General features: G+C 42.3%; 2 protein-coding genes across 3 annotated transcripts; one reads left to right on the forward strand and one right to left on the reverse strand.

The window, feature by feature from the left end:
• Positions 1 to 179: 179 nt before the first annotated feature.
• On the reverse strand, positions 180 to 14,495 carry TDG (thymine DNA glycosylase). Of its 2 annotated transcripts, none has more exons than XM_059816597.1 (10): positions 14,486 to 14,495; positions 11,706 to 11,835; positions 9,928 to 10,157; positions 7,459 to 7,528; positions 5,994 to 6,129; positions 5,832 to 5,914; positions 5,657 to 5,751; positions 3,923 to 4,094; positions 3,494 to 3,622; positions 180 to 2,399 (listed from the first exon to the last, which is right to left on the reverse strand). In XM_059816597.1, exons 2-10 carry the CDS (start codon positions 11,797 to 11,799, stop codon positions 2,263 to 2,265), a joined length of 1,146 nt encoding a protein of 381 aa, XP_059672580.1. In that variant the 5' UTR covers positions 11,800 to 11,835; positions 14,486 to 14,495; the 3' UTR covers positions 180 to 2,262. The 2 variants fall into 2 exon arrangements, with proteins under 2 accessions (XP_059672580.1, XP_059672579.1); XM_059816596.1 differs by lacking the exon at positions 14,486 to 14,495 and adding an exon at positions 14,361 to 14,396 and having other exon boundaries at positions 11,706 to 11,854.
• Positions 14,496 to 14,964: 469 nt separating this feature from the next.
• CUNH12orf73 (chromosome unknown C12orf73 homolog) lies at positions 14,965 to 16,699 on the forward strand. Its single transcript, XM_009809768.2, has 2 exons — positions 14,965 to 15,154; positions 16,342 to 16,699. The coding sequence occupies exons 1-2, from the start codon at positions 15,047 to 15,049 to the stop codon at positions 16,435 to 16,437; spliced, it is 204 nt and encodes a 67-aa protein (XP_009808070.2). The 5' UTR covers positions 14,965 to 15,046; the 3' UTR covers positions 16,438 to 16,699.
• The last annotated feature ends 3,702 nt before the right edge of the window (positions 16,700 to 20,401 follow it).

The following is a 20,401-nucleotide window of genomic DNA, read 5'->3' on the forward strand; positions in this document are numbered from 1 at the left end:
TATGTGTCTTTAGTTGTCTAGGCCCATTAAACAGCCCAAAATGAAAACTTAAGCAACGTTTTAATGAGTTCTGTTGCATGGTGATGCTTGATGCTGTTTTGCAGTGTTTCTGTGTGTTACATGTCCTGTAGTGCATTTAGACCCCTGCGAGCAAGATGCAAAAGCACATTCTAAGACACTGCAATAGAATTCCTGATTTTATTGTGAAACATTAATAAATTTAGGACAGATTAAGAACTTTTGTATTCCTGTGATGGAAAGAGCACCAGTTCTGAGGGAGTACACATAGAATTGCAATATTTAGTGAAACGGTCATTGTACACTTAACTGTATTTTATACCTAGATACCCTAGCAGGTGACTCCGCTGAAGAGACTTTTCCCTTCCAATCAAACAGGATAAACTTACAGTAGTTACATCCTACTGTGCTACATACTCAGCAGTGCTAATTACATACTTCTGGTTTTGTTGAAAAATAAAATTGAATTGTAACAAATCCCTGATGCAAGATACTTTGAGCACCTGCAGGAAAACATCCATGTAAACAGTAATACATGATACAGTACACTTTAAATAACAGACAAGACAAGTCCTATACCTTTTTGACAATATACTGAACAGCTTTATGCTGAAGCTAATAAACACAATCAGAATCGTAATGCACAGTTTCTTGATTTAAGAAGCTCAGAATTAAGCCACATAATTTGGGAAGAAAACTGTAAACATTGTGCCTGCCTCACAACAGGTTGACAGTGTGTGATCTCAGTGAGAGCTGTTACAGCAGGATTAGAATCTACACTAACTAGTTACACTTGATGCATTACAACTGTCACTGGCTGTGAGGAAAGGATAAAACACACCAGTACAGGAATCTCTGACCAGCGTGGATTGTGGAGATACTGTTTGTATCTCTTTTTCAGGTATGTGAAGCACCTACTGTCATAAGATCATCAAAACTTCGATGTTTTGATCAGCTTATTGCTTTTACTTCATCCCTTCCTCACATAATAAAAGAGGGAAAGAAGATGATGGTTAGGCACAAGCATGGAATCCCATTTCTTTCTCACTCACTAATATTGGCCAAAAATGTGTATCGTTTAAGCAAGTTCCTCAGAAGAGAGCTGTAGTTTCTACAGCTGACTTCTTATTTATGGAACAGCTGCCTTTATATTTAACTTACTTAGTATTTCTTACTTGTAAGAAGAATAAGGAGAACACCCCCTCTAAGGTCTTACAGATTGAAGAGAACTAAATATTAAAAACTGCTAAGTTGCAAACATCTTTCACCCTGTGTTAATTGTACCTGATGTAAACAACATAGCTGTACAGGTAATGTGGTCTTCTAATTCCCTGCAATGTAATTTGTTCAAAGGGACTTGCCCCTGCTAAAGGTCAGCTGAAGACACTAATCACACAGAAATGACTTGAGAGTTTAAATGCCACAGAATTTAAGAACCACTGTTGTTAGGGTTTTTTTGTGTTTTTTAGTTTTGTTTTTTTTTTTTCTTTTTTAAAGGCATTCCAGTTCCTTACATTGGAATTTAAGGGGAAAAGAGATGGAGGGGTAGGGACACCTTACCCTAAGACATCTCAGCTAAAATATTTAGGCCCTGTCCTGTGCGACACAAATTGTGACTGGAGATGATGTCTCCACTCCTTTAATCCTGAATATGGTCCAATCACTAAATAGACAGAGCTCTCTCTTCCCATCCAGAAAATACTCAGTACTCACAGCTGCAGAACATGGCTTTCTGCACTTTTTAAGAAGGTAAAAGGCAGACTTAAGAAGCACAATTTGCTTAACTGTGCAAGATTAAAAACACCACTTCATGTAAGATAAGGGTACACTTCCCATTTTCCCCTCTGGATATAAAAGGATTATGAGATATCCAAATATTGAGGCATCAGTAAAAAGTATACTGCTGCTGTTACTACTACATTACGATTTATGGAATAAAATTAACGCCCCAAAGAAATCTTCACAAATGAGAAAGCAATTTGTCAAAAACTGCAAGAAATAGTATACATTAAATATAAAACTCATATACAAAAAAGGGCTAACTTTTTTTTAAAAAGTTTGGACAGTTCCTTAAAATTATCTAGTTCATTGATTTGAACCTACCACACACTTACTTTGGACTATAATAAAATAACTAGGGGAGATAAAATACTATTAAAATGCTTCAGTTGGAGAACCGAGGTACCAATCTTGATCACTGCATTAAAACTGCAGCACGTATGCATAGCCGAGATGAAACAGCTCTTACGCACTGTTTCCCTCTTCTTCCCGCATCACACCAGCATTGAACTCCGGAATCTGGTCTGCAAAGGACTGTGTCATCCATTGTCCATTAGGAACTTCACCAAAGGATGACCCCTCACAGTACTGTGGATTGCTTGCTGCAATAATAAATAATATATAACAAAATACAGTTTAAAAAATGCAGTTGATACCACTAACTAAAACTATATAATTAAAATAAAGATGACGCCACTAGCAAAAAACTCATAAAACCACAAAACAACCAACCCCCAAAATAAAAGTAATAATTAAAAAAAAAATTGCAGTTTCCATCTTTCCTCTCTATTCTTCAACTACCTACTCAGCCTGCAGTTCAAACTTATTTCTTTTGAGCATCTACTTTTGTAGATCCAGATAATTTTCTCAAATTATAATTTCTTCAAATCTTCTTTGAAGGGTGACTGCATATATATATATATATAAATTAAGAGTCTAAATGTTTTTAAGAATACCTCACTTTGCAGTGTTTCCTATGAATAAATTTTTTCTTCTCAAAAGGACATTCTCTTTGACAAAATAGGGTAGACAGCATGCAAATTTTAATTCACAACGTAAGTGAGATTAGGACTGAAAATTCAAGACTTCAGAGGAAGGTGGTTACTCCAAAGTTACTGCTTCTGCCATTGTTAGGGTTTTTTTTTTTTTTAATTACAGTTGGAGGTATTTTGGGAAGTAAAATTCCCAACTTCTTAATTACAGCTAGATTACTAGACTCATCCTTCCAATACTGCTCCTTCATCTGGGCCACCAGCAATGGAACCACCTCTGCAATAACTGCACTGTTATTTTATCTGTTCCACCATTCTCTGGCTTTGCTTTCCTTAGGAATGAAAAAACCAAAATGAAGTACCAACCCTCTCTGAAAAGCATGATGCAGTTACACAAGTCATTGTAGCTGAAGAGGTTTACTGTGCAAGTCACTAATTGAGTCTGTCTGCCAGATCTTGGGAATCAGTGAGAGTTTGGGAAAACAGTTTGAAGTTGCAGACAATTGTTTTTAGATAAAGTAAATGACTTTTCTTTATTTCCCTCTCACAAAAACTATACATTCCCTCAATTACCTAAGAGTTTAACTGCTGCTATACTTCAAATATATTGTATGAATTGTGCAAGTTGCTGAAAGGGTAGAAAGTTAAGTATTTGCTCACAAGTAATGGTTTACAGACTGAATGCCTCAAGCACAGCACTTTACCAGTTCCATTTGAAGAGAAACTGCACTGTTCGCTTTCATACGGTGCACGATCACAGTAAGCTCCTCCATACGCTGCTTCATAACCTGGATCATATTTTTCTTCTTTGACAGCCATCTTTTTAGCATCCTCTGCCGAAAGAAGACCTCAAGCATTAATATTCAGAACAAAAATGATCAAAGAGCACTTTCATCAGAGAACACTTGAAAAAACAACCACACATTTTACAAGATAATTTCTGCCCCCCTTAGATAATTAAGCCTATACTAAAAAGAGAGTAGAATCTGTAATCCTACACCACATGATTTAGAGAAGATGGCACATCTACTCCCTCCCCTTAAATTCTTTATTTCTTTTTGCTTGGGAAACGACTAGTTGTGCTGTACATTACACTATGCTTTAATAAAGGAGTAACAAAATAACCACTATACCTTGTGCAAGTTGCAAGTCAAATGTGTACTGCACCTCCTGCACCTCTGTGTTTGGTGCGATGCCTTTCAGTTGATCCCTTAAGTCCTTCAGCTTTATGTAATAATGAACTTTATCTTGTGCACGGGGAAACTGAGCACATCTTGCACTGGATGATGGCATAACATAGCAGAGCTTGAGACAAAGAGCAAGAAAAATGGCATTACTGGTCCCTGAACTATGAGCTAATATTTAGTGCATCGAGAATAACTTAACTGTTAAGCTCACTGTTCTAACCCTTTGTACAAACTTCAACTAACGCCACGGGTGGTTGTGGGAGAGGATAAAAGGAGCCCTTCATTCTTCTTGGCCAGCTAGATGTCTTGCCCTAAAGAGAGGGGCTGATGATCAGCTGCTGAAGCGAGGACAATTTTCACCAGTTGTTTATGTGATGCAGGAGAAGCAGTACCAGTATGTGTTACAAGAAGTACAATTTACAAGTGCATGCCAGAGAGTGGAGCACACTCCAGAGCTCCCTAAGCAAGTGGAGCTCTGAGCCAGAAAGTCCCCAGGGGAGTACATGACAGCATGCAAACCCCCTAAACTACTGAGGGTGGCATCACAGGTTAATTAGCCTGGCTTCCTCGCCAAGTGCGTCTACATCACACTTGCCAGGGTTTGAAACTGGAGTTAGCGTAGCTGAAGCCAACTTAAGCCTCTCTACCTCTGCCAACAGCCCTAACTGAAGACATAAAGTTAGTTCAGAAAAAAGGAACAGTATCCAAAACTTTTATTACCAGGCAGTATTTGTGAACAAAAGCTAGTAAAGAGGATTATTTATCTTTCTTACAAATCTATCTACTGCAGAAGTGTTTAAGAGCTACTTAAGAAGCAAGCAGTTTATCACCAATGCTTCTTCAGGATCTGATGGCAACACTTCACCTTTAGAGAAGGACAGCTTAAACCAAGCTTAAACTTGCAGCACTAGTAATTTGAGATAGAAATAAAAACTTTTGAACTGACAAAGTAATGATGCTTTGGAATAAGCTACCTACCTTGGCAGGCAGTGTAATTGCCTTTGACTTAACCTGTTTATAAGAACACATTAAACAAACCTATTTGTGATGATACACAGCTGGTCTCTTGAGATATTTTCCAGCACTAGATGTCTCTGACTAATGCACTCTTATCAAACTGTTTGTTTTATCTTAAGAGTCCAATTTAATTTCAAGCTGCAAATCAGCTTAAGACGACTGAGTCTGATGGAAGTGCTTGGGCATGCCCAGATCCAGTAATGCTGTAGTTGTAGTGTGTAATAGCACAATGATGGACTTACTATTCTTTCTCCTCCACTGTGGCACTACTAGCACCATGGTCATGTTCGGTATCAAAATTCCGAACATGAATTTTGTCCAATTGAATTGGACACACAGAATCAGATGAAAGTAGATGACAGTTATCGTAAAAGCATGTATATTTTATTAATATTTTAGATAGTCCTCAGAGAATGTACTAACCTACTAACCATAGTACACCATTTCCCAAATAAAGTCTGCAAGTCTGAAGAAGCTGCATTAAAGATGTGTCTGAAAATTGCACTCTCTCTCTTTATTTAAGCAAAAGCCTTTCACACCCCTTGTACTTTGGGCAAACTTTAATGCTATTGGAAGTGTGTGCAAGTCCTGAGACTTTGTTAGTTTTGAGATAACCAAAATGGAGTGCCCTGGTTTTGTTTCTCAGTATCAATCAATACTTACAGTTTCTGTATCTGGCACCTTGTGTGGCTGCAGTCCAAATTCCAAGTTCTTAACTTTTATTCCAAAAACTTCTTTACTAAAAATTTCATAAATACCTAAAATTAAAAGAAGACAGGATAAGTGGACAAAAAAGAGCTACTGACAGAACAAAGTTATTTAAAATCAAGGTTCTCACATTTTCCATTGAAAGCTGCTATACGAGGTTTATACTTTTGTAACTTCTGCATCAGAATTCGCCCTCCTTCCCGAAACTCTTTGCTAAAACAAAAAGTACTCAAAATTATAATCACAACTATTAATTCATTAACAAGCATGATATTCCCCCTTGTTATCCTACCTGGAGAGGTCTTTGCTTCCAGGTGTTGTCCTTTCAACCATGTTTGTAAATCCAATCCCGTATTTATGTGGCAAGGTGTGATCATCCATATGGTTCAGCTGTTCATTACTTAGACCAGACATGAACAGACACTTCCCTGTGAAACAGGAAGATACGCATTTGCCTTTTTCTAATGAAAAGAAAATAAAACCAAAAAAACCCCTCGACTATCAGAGTACTGGAATGCTAAAGGAAGAATCTATGTTAACAGAGCATCAGTTAATTTGGAAAGACTACTGCCCTATCCAGGAAAGTTTAAAACAGCCAAAATCAAGAGGATAGAAAAGCCCTAGTGAACAACAGGAATTCATCACCAAGATCCTGTGTACGGAGACCAGACATTTATTCTAAAAGTTCAGAAAGAGCTTTAGATTTTGTGATTCTCTTAAGCAGGGACTGAGTGTGATCAATATGGATTTTTGTGGTAAAGAATGTAGCAAGTACAAGTGTCAGTTTTCTTTTACAACCTTGCCACTGCTTCTCCTTGCAGGGCCTCTCTGATGTTCAACCAGTTTAGATGTTACATTCATAATTAGTGTCTAAAAGTATAGTTTGGGTGATGTGCACTGCCAATCTCTTAAGCACAAATTAACCACAGCTAGCTCCTAATGGTGCAGCAAACTTGCAAACACCTGGATTTGTCAGAGCATGCATATCTGGTCCATTTCTTGGTGAAAGAAGTTGTTCATCTGGCTAGTCTGCAGAACAAGAGCAATACCCGAAGAATTTTGGCTGGAGTGTCACAGGGCTGGAAATTAGCCCACGTGGAGCTCCCTACTACCACAGCTGGAATGGCTCCCAGTACGCAAAACAGAGCATTTCAACAGAGTTCACATATGATTTTTATGAGAACATGCTGCAGAAAATGTTATTTAAATGGAAAAATACTTAGAAAAAAATACCCATCTGGAGAATCAGGTATGCTAGATGCACATGCCTGCTGGGAAAGGGCAATGGTTTGTGCTTTTTCATCAGTTAGAAAACGTGTTTCGCAGAGATGAATAAATGCAAACAGAAGAGGGCTTGCTGAAATGTATTTTTGGGAAAATGTGTGTAGTTTTATTTTGTATCAGAAATTGATGCCTATTGACTTACCCTTAATAAATTAGGTACTAGAGATTTAGTTTTTATTCCTTATGTTGCACACTAACAGGCCAAAAAGTTATTTGGTACTACAGTCTGGTAAACTGTGTTTACATGACAATTCTAAACCTGCATTAAAAGTCACTGATTATTCCTCTTTTATTCCTTTTTATGTATGGTATTTGACAGAAGTAGTTATGGGATTTAAATCACTCTTGGATAGTTAAAAGCAAAATCCTTCTTTGCATCAAAAAAAAAAAAAGCAAAACACAAAAATTAAACCAGTTTAACTAAAATGCCACAAGTTCTAATTCTATAAGAAGAAAGGAAAACAAAAACGTACAAAAATGGTTTCCAGGTCCAGGGTAATGATGTCCTTTGTAAGCTGCCATCAAGCCAGGGTTTATGCCAATCTACAAAGATACCAGTCCATTTTAATGATGAGAGCGTGGCTTGCTAGCCAGGAATTTAATCAAGTTACAGTAAGGATGCTTATTCAATTCTCTTTAAGTTACTGTCAACAAACAAAACTATGTTAACGGTACCTTCCACCATTATTTTAAAAAATCGACAATTTTATAGCAGTGTCTCATTTAGATGTGCAGTGTCAAAAGAGCAGCTCACAGTGTGTTTTACGGCCACTGGTGTAGTGCTTCCAGTAAATAAAGTGTCAAGTAACGGTCTCTCATGACTATGTATTATATGTAAGCCTTAGACTTCTCAGAAATCAGAACTGTTACTATGATTTTCAAAAGAAAATGCAAAGCAGCTCTACACACAGGAAACAGTTTATATACTTTATCTTGCAAGATCTTGCTGTATAAGCAATATAGATAAGTAAGCAGAAGGAATGTAAATCATAACCAGTGAGTACAGACTATTCACAGAATCACAGAATCACAGAATCACAGAATCACAGAATCACAGAATCACAGAATCAGTACGGTTGGAAAAGACCTGTAAGATCATCGAGTCCAACCTGGGGGGGGGGGGGGGGGGGGGGGGAAAAAAAAAAAAAAAAACCACACAACACAACCACAAAACCCACGCCACACAACAACAATAACAAGCCACAACCCACCCAACACCACACAGCACCATGTCCATCAAGCTACATCCCACAATGCCACATCCACACGCTCCTTGAATACCTCCAGGGAGGGTGACTCTACCACCTCCCTGGGCAGCCTATTCCAGTGTTTCACCACTCTCTCAGTGAAGAACTTTTTCCTAATGTCTAGCCTGAACCTCCCCTGGCGCAACTTGAGGCCATTTCCTCTAGTCCTGTCACTAGTCACTTGGGAGAAGAGACCAACACCCACCTCTCTGCAACCCCCTTTCAGGTAGTTGTAGAGAGCGATAAGGTCTCCCCTCAGCCTCCTCTTCTCCAGGCTAAACAACCCCAGCTCGCTCAGCCGCTCCTCATAAGACTTGTGTTCCAGACCCCTCACCAGCTTCGTCGCCCTTCTCTGGACACGCTCCAGCACCTCCATGTCCTTCTTGTAGTGAGGGGCCCAAAACTGAACACAGTATTCGAGGTGCGGCCTCACCAGAGCCGAGTACAGAGGCATGATCACCTCCCTGCTCCTGCTGGCCACACCATTTCTGATGCAAGCCAGGATGCCGTTGGCCTTCTTGGCCACCTGGGCACACTGCTGGCTCATATTCAGCCGGGTGTCGATCAACACCCCCAGGTCCTTTTCTGCAGGGGAACTTTCCAGCCACTCATCCCCAAGCCTGTAGCGTTGCCTGGGGTTGTTGTGGCCGAAGTGTAGAACCCGGCACTTGGCCTTATTGAACTTCATCTGGTTGGCCTCAGCCCATCGATCCAGCCTGTCCAGATCCCTCTGCAGAGCCTTCCTACCCTCAAGCAGATCAACACTCCCTCCCAACTTGGTGTCATCTGCAAACTTGCTGAGGGAGCACTCTATCCCCTCATCCAGATCATCAATGAAGATATTAAACAAGACCGGTCCCAAAACCGAGCCCTGGGGGACTCCGCTTGTGACCGGCCGCCAGCTGGATTTCACCCCATTCACCACAACCCTCTGGGCTCGGCCATCCAGCCAGTTTTTTACCCAGCGAAGAGTGTACCTGTCTAAACCACAGGCCGCCAGCTTCTCTAGGAGAATACTGTGGGGAACAGTGTCAAAGGCTTTGCTGAAGTCCAGGTAGACAACATCAACAGCCTTCCCCTCATCCACTAGGCGGGTCACCTGGTCATAGAAGGAGATCAGGTTGGTCAAGCAGGACCTGCCTTTCATGAACCCGTGCTGGATTGGCCTGATCCCTTGGGTAACCTGCACGTGTCCCGTGAGCGCCCTCAAGATGAGCCTCTCCATAACCTTCCCCGGCACCGAGGTCAGGCTGACAGGCCTGTAGTTCCCCGGATCCTCCTTCCGACCCTTCTTGTAGATGGGCGTCACGTTGGCAAGCCTCCAGTCATCCGGGACCTCCCCCGTTGACCAGGACTGTTGATAAATGATGGAGAGCGGCTTGGCAAGCTCTTCCGCCAGTTCCCTCAGCACCCTTGGGTGGATGCCATCAGGCCCCATAGACTTATGAGTGTCCAGGTGGCATAGCAGGTCGTTAACTGCTTCCTCCTGGATCATGGGGAGCCTATTTTGCCCTCCATCCCTGTCATCCAGCTCAGGGGGACGGATACCCTGAGGATACCCGGTGTGGCTGTTAAAGACTGAGGCAAAGAAGGCATTAAGTACCTCAGCCTTTTCCTCATCCTTCGTGACAAGGTTAATTCACTTTTCTACCTAATTCACTTTTCTACCTAATCTTGTAACTGTGAATTACTTACTATTACAATGTCCAGGTCAAAGGTCAAAATATCAGGTAAAGTCTTGGTCAGAAGTTCAGCTTCAGATACACCATTAAAACGGTCTACCTTTCTCTTGACTTTAAAAGTATCTGTGATCTTTTCTTGTTTGCCTTTTGATTTGGCTGATTTTTCTTTTTTAGCAGCAGGCTTTTTGGGTTGCTTTGGCTCAGTTGCTTTGGCTTTTCTTTTCCTTCCTCCTTTTTTAACTTCTGAAACACAGAGCAAATATCCTTTTTGTACATTTCTAATGTTGCAGCGCGGATATTCAAAAAGACTGAGCTAAATGTAGGGACACAAAAAGAAATCACAGATAAATTTACCTTCAAAATTAATAATTTAAACAATTATCAGATGAATCTCAGTTTTGCAGGCTCAACACGGAGCTAGCTTGGGTGTCTCTGTACCACAGACACACACACTACTTACAGGCAACTACGCTGACTTAGGATACAAACCAAGAATAAGCTCATGACTAGGTTATGATGTTTACATACTGCATGCAACAATCCTTTGGAAACAGTTTCATTTCTTTTGGAGGATATGCCAGAAAAATCAAAGCTTAGGTTCTATGGAATGTGATAGTAAGTTCTAGTCTACTATTCACACTTCCGCTTCTAAATATGAAAGTTGATTGCTATGGATTACATAACATGTTGAAGAAACTGAACAGCGTGTCAAAAGCAACAGGTCTCAAAGATTAGGTATAAGCTTGTCAGGAGCACAAACACATAGGCTGAATGCCTCATAAGCTATTTACAATTTATTGTTTACAGAATAGATACTGTCCAGTGCATCATATAGCAAGGTAACGTATGAGAGCTTCAGGATCTCAATTTGAATGAGTGACACCAAACATTGATTTTTTTAATTTACAAAATGCGCACACAAAGTAGTCGCTGTTCACTCATTTGAAACTTCCTCATCTTCTGGCCCCTAAAGCTTAGAGGTTCAATCAGCACAGGTACTGGTCATGACATGACCACACAGAGATTGATCTCTATTCTTGTTCATCAATAATGTCAAGTTGCAGAACACAACTTCAAAAGTCTGAACACATATTTAGTAGCAATCAGCAAAGAGCCAAGGTAATATATTACCTTAAAATTGAGACTTCATCTTATTTTCAAAATTTCTAGACAAAACTCTCCCTCAGATAAGAAATAAATACAGTGGATACCAGGCCACTACCCTAAGTCTGCAAACTTTCTGGGGGCTGTTTTTGTTTGCACTCAGCTTTCTTGCAAGAAGGACAAAAGCCATGTGAAATTTCCACTGCATCATTAGAGCAACTGCTTAGGAAAGCTGTAAGTAACAGTACTCAAGCTACAGACTAGTTACAATGAAGCGGAGACTAAAAAGGCACAGACTTGGTGAGGCACATAAGCAGCTTTTCTCTCCTACCCCTTGAAGAACTAGGAGGTTTTTTAACTCAGACTGAAAAAACTTCTCTAACATAATATTAAAACCCATGAAATCAGCTAAAAATGATACATTTATCTACTGAAACAAAAATCTGCTTTTCCTGCAACAAGATAATTTTGTGAGACTGAACAATGTGAATACTATCACCTGGGTTTACTTCTTATCTTTTTAATTATCTGGTAACAAACATTACTTAAATAATACAATTAATCAATACTTCCACAAAGAGCATCAAGAAATCCAATAGGTCCAAAGAAGCAGTTTAAGATCAGTAATTTTCTCCCCCAATCGATTACTAATGTTTTAGCTCACTTAGCACAACCCAGTCAAAGCACCTTTTGGAGGCTCCTGAACAATGTTTGGCTCTGGAATGCCCTCTAGAGTCGGCTGCTCAGTCATGATTTCCATGTTAGGCGCTGCAGTCATCATTTGATGGAACGGAAATGCGTAAAAAGCTTGAGCCTGCTGAAGATATGCGTAGTATCTTAGAAAGGGAGGAAAAAAAGAGACATAATCTATCAACAATTTAGAAATTTAGTGATATACCAAATAGACTGTAAACATCAATCTTTATCAAGGCTGGCATGTACTGCACTTAGATTCTCCAACAACTCTATTAACAAGGCAGTGAATTACCTAAATCCACTAAGCAGTCCAAGCACTTAACTGGTATCAGGGGATGTTAAACCCAACATTAACAGTACAGTTCTCTCATGATTACTATAATGTGGAAGAATCACAACATTTGTAAGCAAAGCATACAGCTTTTCCCTTTTTTTCCTGAAAAAAATGCACTCTGTAGCACACATTACCAAGACAAACTGTCTATCAAACATACCGACAATTTACAATACAAGCGGGTTAAAACTCTTTGGACTTCAAGTTTCCCAAGTTTTAGATTTTCTTAATGTTACATCAGTTACATATCTGATATGATACAGAATGAATGAATCATTCTAGGCTACAAAGCGTTATGAATACACACAGCATTAGTTACTATGCAGATTATTAAACAGCTTTAATAACTCGTGTGGCAGATGTTGTCTGGTTATCCCACGCTGGATCCTAACACAAATACTGCAGTTATTCTACACAGAAGTGTTCACACACACAGAGATTCAGTCTTTCCTTCCATGCACAAAGACATTTTTCCATAAACAGCTCTTTTGCACCACACATTTATTAGTCACATACAGCCCTCACACCCCAGCACAAACTTCTGCTCCATACCTACGCAGCTGCCTTCTTGTCCATAGATTCTACTGTCATACAAATACACAGAAAAGATTTAATGACCAGTAAGTTTTCAGGAAATAATTTTATTATCTCAGAGCTATTAATAAAGACACCAAATAATTTTTAGATACATAGAAATAGCTCAGAAGAAGGGACCATTCTCTGTTACGCAATGGGTATTTAAGAATATTTAAGAATTCCACTGTAAATCAATTTTGTGCCAGAATAGCCCACAGTCTTGTGATCAGGCCACTGATTCTGAAGCAAATACCTGCCCTGAATCAAGGAGAATAAATCTAAACATAGGTCTGTCAGATTCCTCGGGAAGTTGCCTAACAAAGTCATGGAGGATTTTCAGAATACAGTAAATACCTCACACCCCACCGTTGAAAGAGTTCCATTTTATATAAAATACTTGTGCACTTACTGAACAGAAAAAAAATGATCCTCAGATTTGTATTAGGAAACACAACTGAGACATGTAGAATCCAGTTCATAATGTAATATATGCTTAATTATATAGAGCAGAACAGAATGAGTAAGAAAGATGTGAAAGCATCTAACCCAAGAACAGCCTCCAACAAGAAATCTTCTTATAATACACGTCTTCTTATTTTATGCATATATACAGTTTCCTTCTTATAAAAGGAATAAAATTCCCTTTAAGCAAAGGAAAATCACGGACAAGTCCTCTAACCACATGGTAATGAGATGAGAGCTTTTACCCCCACCTCTAACCCTCATATGCATTTTTTTAGATCATTTTTCTTGCACGGCTTCAGAAACGCAGTATTTTGTTATTGATGTATATATTATGGAGCATTTAAATAAGTATTTTCAGTTCCATGAGGAAAAGGTAGGGATTTAACCCCCACTTCAGTTCATGCTGAAAACGAAGGAAAAAGAAAAGAGCGAAGAGAAAAAGATATGTCCACTGGAACAAAAACAATTACCAAATCATTTACAAATCCAGCTCTACACACACAGGCCTCCACTGCATGCATATGCACGCATGTTTCTTAAAACACAGCGAGCCCCGTCCCCACTGCCGCCCCAAGAAACGCAGGCGCCCCTTCACAGCAGGGCTGCCTGCCCCCTCCACACACCCCAGCGCACAGCGGTCTCCAAACACAGAGGGCCGCCTCACCCGCCCTGCACAGCCTCAACACCCCACCGCCCCTGGCACGCAGGCGGCGCTCACCCCGTCCCAGGCCGCCCGCAAACCTCCCCCCGGCAGCAGGCACCAACTTTCTTCCCTTCTCCCAGCCCCTAATAAACACACGCACCCCCACGCACCCCCTTCCCCTAGGTCCCCACTGCACCTCAGTCCCACTTGACCCACATCGGCGCCCGCAGATCCCCGCCGTACGACCACCAACCCCACGCACCCCCCGGCGCAGACCTCCCGCGCCGGGCACCGCCCCCGGCGCCCACCCGGGGCACACAAACACGGCATCGCGCCCCACAGCACAACGCCTCCGTCCACCCCCACCCCGCTCCCCCACAGGCGCACAGGGCCGCTCCAGGGCCGCGGGGCCCATCTCGCCGCGCCCCCTCCCACACTCCACCCAGGAACACCTCCCTCCCTCCCTCCCCCCCTCTTTGTGCCCAGGGCGGGCTCGGGGACGGGGCTCGGGGGGCCGCCACAGGCCGGCCCCGGCTCCCCCCCGGCCGCGGGAGGGCTGAAAGGAGGAGGAGGACAACGGCGATCCCCAACGCGAGGCCCGAGCGCGGCTCCGGGCCGCCGCCGGTACCTGCCCAACTCCTCGGCCTCCATGCCCGGGCGCGGAGCCTCCCGGCGCTGATGGGGCTATTGTCACCGCCCGCGCCGGCCGCCCCCCGCCGCCCCCTCCCCCCGCGCCTCAGCGCCCCAACCGACCTGCCGGGCAGCCCCGCGTCACGTGAGCAGCGGCGGCCAATAGGAGGGCGCAGCCGGCCGGCCGGGCCGACGAGGGAGGGGCGCGGGGCGGGGGCGGTGGCCACGCCCGCGCCGGGAGGGAGGTGGCTCCGCGCGGCCTCGCCCGCGGCCCGGGGGAGCCGCCGCTCGGGGTGGGGGGCAGGCGGGCGATTCAGCTGCGCCCGGCGGGTCGCAGGGCCGCCTCCCACCACGCGCGCAGACCCCCGCCGCCTGAGGGTTTCGGGGCCGACGTCACGACTTCTTCTGCCTCACCCGCAGCAGGGTACTCCTGCGCGAGGGGCGGGCCTCGGCCTCCCCCACTCCCGGCGTCGCCGCCGCCATGCTGCGGCCGCCCTGCAGGAGGAGGGGATGGCACACGTCCGGCGCCTTACGTCTGTCGGGGGCGGTGCGCAGCCGCCGCCACAGGGCGGGTGGCGCCGGGGCCGCGGGCCGCACCCGGTTCTCCCGCCTCTGGGCTTCCTTGTGCGAGCCCCTGCCTGAGGAAGCGGGGAGGCGCCGCGTTCCCGCGCCCTCCCCTCAGCCATGCCCGCCGGCGTGCCTTGGCCCACCTACCTGAAGACGGTGGCGGCCAGCATGCTGGCCATGTTCGCCGGCGCCGAGGTCGTGCACAGGTACTACAGGCCTGACCTTGTAAGTGCTCGGGCGGCTGCGGTGGCCGGTTGCGTTGCGGAGCCTGGTGGCGCGTCCGCGGGATGGAGGGTCTCCGGCCTGACTGCGGAAAACGATCGGCCTCTGAAGAGGCAGCGGCCGGGCAGGCAGGTCTGCTCTTGGGAGCTGCCTTCAAACTGGCGACCTGGTACCGAAGACAAAAGGGCTGTGCAAGCTAATTCAAAAGGGGTTTCTACTGTGGGAAGTTCTTTTGGAAAAGAGCGTGCAAAAGTGGCGAGGAGGCGCTGTGTTGGATTTAAGTAGAATTCTTTTCCCCCAGTAACGGAGATGAAGATGACCAAAGATTTACATTAGCAGCAACGACAGACTGAGAGTCAAGACTTACCAAAATTACAGAGAACCAAGCTCCAAATGAGACCACCCACCAGGGACATTAATGGTTGATTTGGTCTCTCGGAGGCCTTCTAATTTGTAAGCCTTATCTCATCCTCCTGCTCTTTTACACTTTGTGGTTTTTTAAAAACACTGTGCTATTTTCAAATCAGAAATAAGTTAAAAAAATCACTGTGCTTGAGTTGTCATGTCAAAATTTAAGCAATGAAGCTTAAGGCAGGGATAGATGCATAAGAATTTATGTATTTTAATAGTCCCTATTGTAGCCTTCATTACAAGCAAATAGGCATATTTATTCAGAATGATCTAATGATCTACACCTCTTTAAACTAGCAAGAATTTTGAGGAGGTACGGTTCCTGAAATGTCATCTGGTATCTTTTCCTTTTTTAGATTTCATCTCCAGTTTCAGTGCTTAATTTCTAAACCAGAAAGGTAGAAGCAGTGAAACTTTCTCTTCTGTCACCAAGAGAAAGAATATGTGCGGAAACTTCAACTGTACTAGACATCTCAACCAAACTTACTTTCTTAAATGGCAAAAAGAAGCTTTGTTCCTTTGAAACAAACTGTCCAGTCTTCCTTTTTCCTCCTTTTTTGCAGATCATATTTTGCTACTTTAAAAGTCAAATTACAAAAAGGTGATAGGTTAATTTTTAAGATGTTTTGCATGTAAGAATTATACTGTGCTCAGAAAAGAGGGCGGTATAATCATAATTTAGCTGTAATGCTGTTTCTAACAGACTATGCTAATTTACTGTTTTGTGAGTTTAGTTTTTCTTCTGCCACAACACTGATGTCTTTCTCTGTTTTTAACAGAGTATACCTGAAATACCTCCTAAGCCTGGAGAACTGAAAACGGAACTGTTGGGTGTAAAAGCAAAATCAAGCAAAGTTGAGACTTCACAACCGTGACCAGAATTTACTTATGCTGTGAAAACTAGAACCAATAAAATACTTGTTCAACTGTCTGAACTGCAGAAATCCTTATGTGAAATACTGTACTCCTTTAATACTTTTTTTTAATTTCCTTTAAGCAGAGTTATAGGCAGCATTAAAAATAAATGTACAATGAATACTGTTGTTAAAAGCTCAATCAGTTATGTGCCAAAATGCTTATGATTTCTTAATCTTGATTGCAGTGTAAGTATCCTTCAGAATAAAAGATGTAAACTCACATTGGCAAGTCTGATGGAATTTGAAACATTTAAGCTGATTAACAAGTATAGGAAGTTTAGCATATTGAAAAGGCCAGCTTTTGTGGCCACTCATTAGCCTTAATAAGCTTACCTGTTTATCTGTAGTAGAACCTCACTTACCTATTGGCATTTCCCCCCCCTTTTTAAACTCAGTATTACTGGATGTAATGCAGAACATGATACAGTAAGTGATGACACATACAAGTAAGAAAGATTCCTTATTGCAGCACTTCTTGCACTGGACTCCTAATGCTGGCTGAATGCTGGTAACAGCAGTTGCATTGGCTTTCTGTCTGTATTACTGATAGAAAATCTACTTTGGTCCACTGTAAGGCTGGGGAGGATCTTACAACTTCGTTGTATTAGTTAAAATGGGGCAAATACAGGTTACACTGAAATTATGTACGTTTGTACTCCATTCGGGCATCTTCCATTTATGGCTGATTTTGATAGCTGTAAATGTACAAACCTCTGAAATAGCAAGTGCGGGTTTACTTTTCAGTCATGAAACAGGATCACCACAAAGTTCTCACACCAGGAACTCGAGGCCATACACAAAGTCAACATCTTACAAAGATGGTACGACAACCCATTTTTGAATGGTATGCAGTAGAGCTTGTGAAGGTTGTAGATGGCTTTCCCTTGAGAAAGGTACCAAGACAAGGCACAGGCTTCATTTTCAATTCTCACTCAGGTTTAACTCAAGAAAGAAAACCACAGTCTGACAGATTACCCATTAAGGAAACAAAAAAGCTCCCTAATAACTACCGGCAAAATGCTTGGAGCTCTTGTAGTAACAGAGGGATCCAGAAATGATTACTGAAAGTGCTACTTTTACATCTGTTCCAGCTGTAAAGCTGTTGTTTTATTTATGTTTGCATAAGTTGGAATGGTTTTGCTAGGAAGAATGGTTTATTGTTCCTCTGCATGTGTATGTGCCTCTGCTCTCGCAGTTTTGCAACTATTAGCTGATCTAGAAAAGCAGCTGAGGTGGGATTAGATCCTTTCCTGCTCTTATGTACCCATGTGGATGCTCAGGCTGCAGCCTGTACTTAGAGAGCCTGTGATCTAGTAATGTTATCTCAGACACCTTTATCACTGATAGAAAGGCCTCAAGTAGATATCAGATGTTAAGCCCAAATGAAATCAATCAATGAGAACATCTTACTAGGTCCAGTTCTGGTGAAACAACTTTTTCCTTCGCTATATCTAAACAAAGCTGAGATTGACAACCTTCCACCTCAGCGTAAGATAACATTGAAGAGACAAAATGGGGCAGTTCAGCAATATTTTGTTCCTGTTCTAACTAGGGCAGGAAGAGCAGTTTTTCAGTTATCCCTTTAAAGAGCCAGGATTCACCAACCCTTAGCCTGTTACTCACACTTTGTCAGTATCATCTCTGATGTTATGTTGTTGATTTCTGATATGAAAGATGCATTTCTCCCTATTTTCTAAAGGCTTTTCAGATCTACAGGCTGCAGAGGGAAGTTACTACTAATTTCGATTGGATTTCTAAATATATCCTGTTACTAATGGAAACTGAGCAACAGGGGGCAGCTGTTTTACTCCAGCCTTCTCTAGCATAGAGGAACCGTTCTCCTTAGCACCCATTCAGGAACAGCAAAGCTGACAACGCACCAGGTTTTAACAGCAGAGGTGACACCCCCAGAATCAGTATGACTGCACCACTGGAAGAAATAGCCTCAGTATGACTGGGAGACACTTCCTTCCAGCATTGACACTATTTTACTTCAGAGAGCTGACTGAAAAAAAAAAAAGCTTACAACTGCTTCTTAATAGCAAACACCTGTCACTCCAGGGTAGAGAAAGAAGCAGCTGGGGCACAGCTATGTTGCACGTGATATCCTCAGCTGAGGAAGATGAAGAAGCACAAAGCAGGACTCTCAAGTGTGCCCTTTGTTATTTCTGTCATCCTAAAACCAATCAAGGCATTGACAACTTCAGCTATGTAACAAAACAAAGGTTGCTTAAGTCTACAAGTAATTAACAAATTAAGAATACTGTAGCAAGCAACCCTACACTTCCAATACTCCTCTTCAGTTTGTTAGCTGCAAAAGCACTCCTAACCATAGAGTAGGCATGAGCCATGTTTGCTACTCAGGTTGGTAAAATATAGAGGGGTGCATATTGATGATATAGTCAGAAGTTTACCACTAGAAGTGATACTTAGGAAGTATTAAATCAAAACCTCAGCAGCAGTTGACTGCTACAGAGCCATAGTACAAAGACCATGCCTTAAGAAGAAATGGTGCACCTAGCCTATTTAATAACTTACTAACAAAGGACTGCTATTAAAGCTGATATTGCTAGCTGCTGAACTACACTCTAATGTTAGACCACTCAGCATGCTCTAATAACAAAAGGCTCTTACAGTGCATCTAAGATACTACTACAGTGAGCAAAAAACAAAACTACCCCAAACTCCTTCAAAAAAAAGCAAGCTAAGCTCCCATTCCTTGAAGCCTCAAGCAGCATACTTCAATAAAGCCAACATCTCCATATAAACCCTAACTCAATAATCATACTGATACATGGCATTTGTATTTCTTGTATGTAAACAGTATTTGGGCAACATAAAGGAAGCCTAGTAAAAATAAGGGGAAAGCAGGTTCTTCAGGTCAGTGTTTAGTGACCTCACCTAATTAGAAGCAGTTTATTTTGCTTCAGATTGCAGAACCTCAAACTTCACAGAAGTTCTGTTCATGAAAAAGAACAGTTCTTATGTAGAGTCACTGTACAGACATGAGACTTCTATGTACTTCTTCCATAGAGGAAGGCAAAAAAAAATCCCCCTTCAGTGTAAACACTTTCTGCCAACCCCATGAAAATGTTTCAAAGTAGAGGCACCAGTGAGAAAATGTAGAGCTTCATCCAAACACCACATAAAGCTAATATAATGAAGAGAAAGTGGTGCCTCCAGTTCAACCTGCCTACAGTACAATCTGGCATCAACAGATTTAGCTTGAGTTAGATTAAGTATTTACACTGCTTTGCCACACTAAAGACACATAGAACAAGAGTGAAAAAGTTTAGAAACAACAGCATTAAGGAATAACTGTAACAGACAAGAGCTTCCACCTTTAAAAAAAAAACAACCTGTAGAAAACAGGACAACTGTAGCTATTGGGAAAGCTACACAAGTTAAAGGCAGGGTTACTAAATACCATGGAGAATGGTATAAGCTCACAGGCAGTGAGCCACTTCTGGTTGTTGTTCACACCTTTAATGAAAGAAGGTGTTTTCTTTTCCCCCTCATCTCAGCTGTAAAAGCTACCACTGCCTATTCTGTGTAACAGAGTCAAGTCACATATAGTCCAGTGCAAGCTGGCAGGACTTCAGTTCCAATGCTATTTTTAAATGCCCTATCTCATCTTTAAGATGTCAGTAGATACATAACTTCTTGAATACTTATTTCAACTACCCAATTCAGTACAGCTCTCAGATACCAGGTGTATTTTGGCTGAACAGCACAGCAGGCTTGTTAACAGAAAACCCAACCATAGGCATACCCTATACAGGTAAGTGTGGCTGTACCAGTGTGGAAAGGCACAAGGACTACAAACTGGCTGTTGTACAAAGGACCTGAATGCTCAAGACAATCCCTTCATTTCTTTGTGATAACCCACAAGATGAGCTTACTATGTAAAATTTAGAGTTAG

Source organism: Gavia stellata, chromosome 4, assembly GCF_030936135.1.
Source record: "Gavia stellata isolate bGavSte3 chromosome 4, bGavSte3.hap2, whole genome shotgun sequence".
Lineage (NCBI taxonomy): Eukaryota > Metazoa > Chordata > Aves > Gaviiformes > Gaviidae > Gavia > Gavia stellata.

Excerpts from the sequence above, each read along its gene's own strand:
- TDG (XM_059816596.1), bottom strand. The coding sequence starts at position 14,383 with ATGGAGGCCGAGGAGTTGGGCAG. Across the intron at positions 5,752-5,831 it reads AGCAGCTTTCAATGGAAAAT|GTATTTATGAAATTTTTAGT; the intron begins GTGAGAACCTTG and ends TTTTAATTTTAG. Across the intron at positions 3,623-3,922 it reads TGACTTGCAACTTGCACAAG|AGGATGCTAAAAAGATGGCT; the intron begins GTATAGTGGTTA and ends TTCTTTCGGCAG.
- CUNH12orf73 (XM_009809768.2), top strand. The coding sequence starts at position 15,047 with ATGCCCGCCGGCGTGCCTTGGCCCACCTACCTGAAGACGGTGGCGGCC. Across the intron at positions 15,155-16,341 it reads GGTACTACAGGCCTGACCTT|AGTATACCTGAAATACCTCC; the intron begins GTAAGTGCTCGG and ends TGTTTTTAACAG.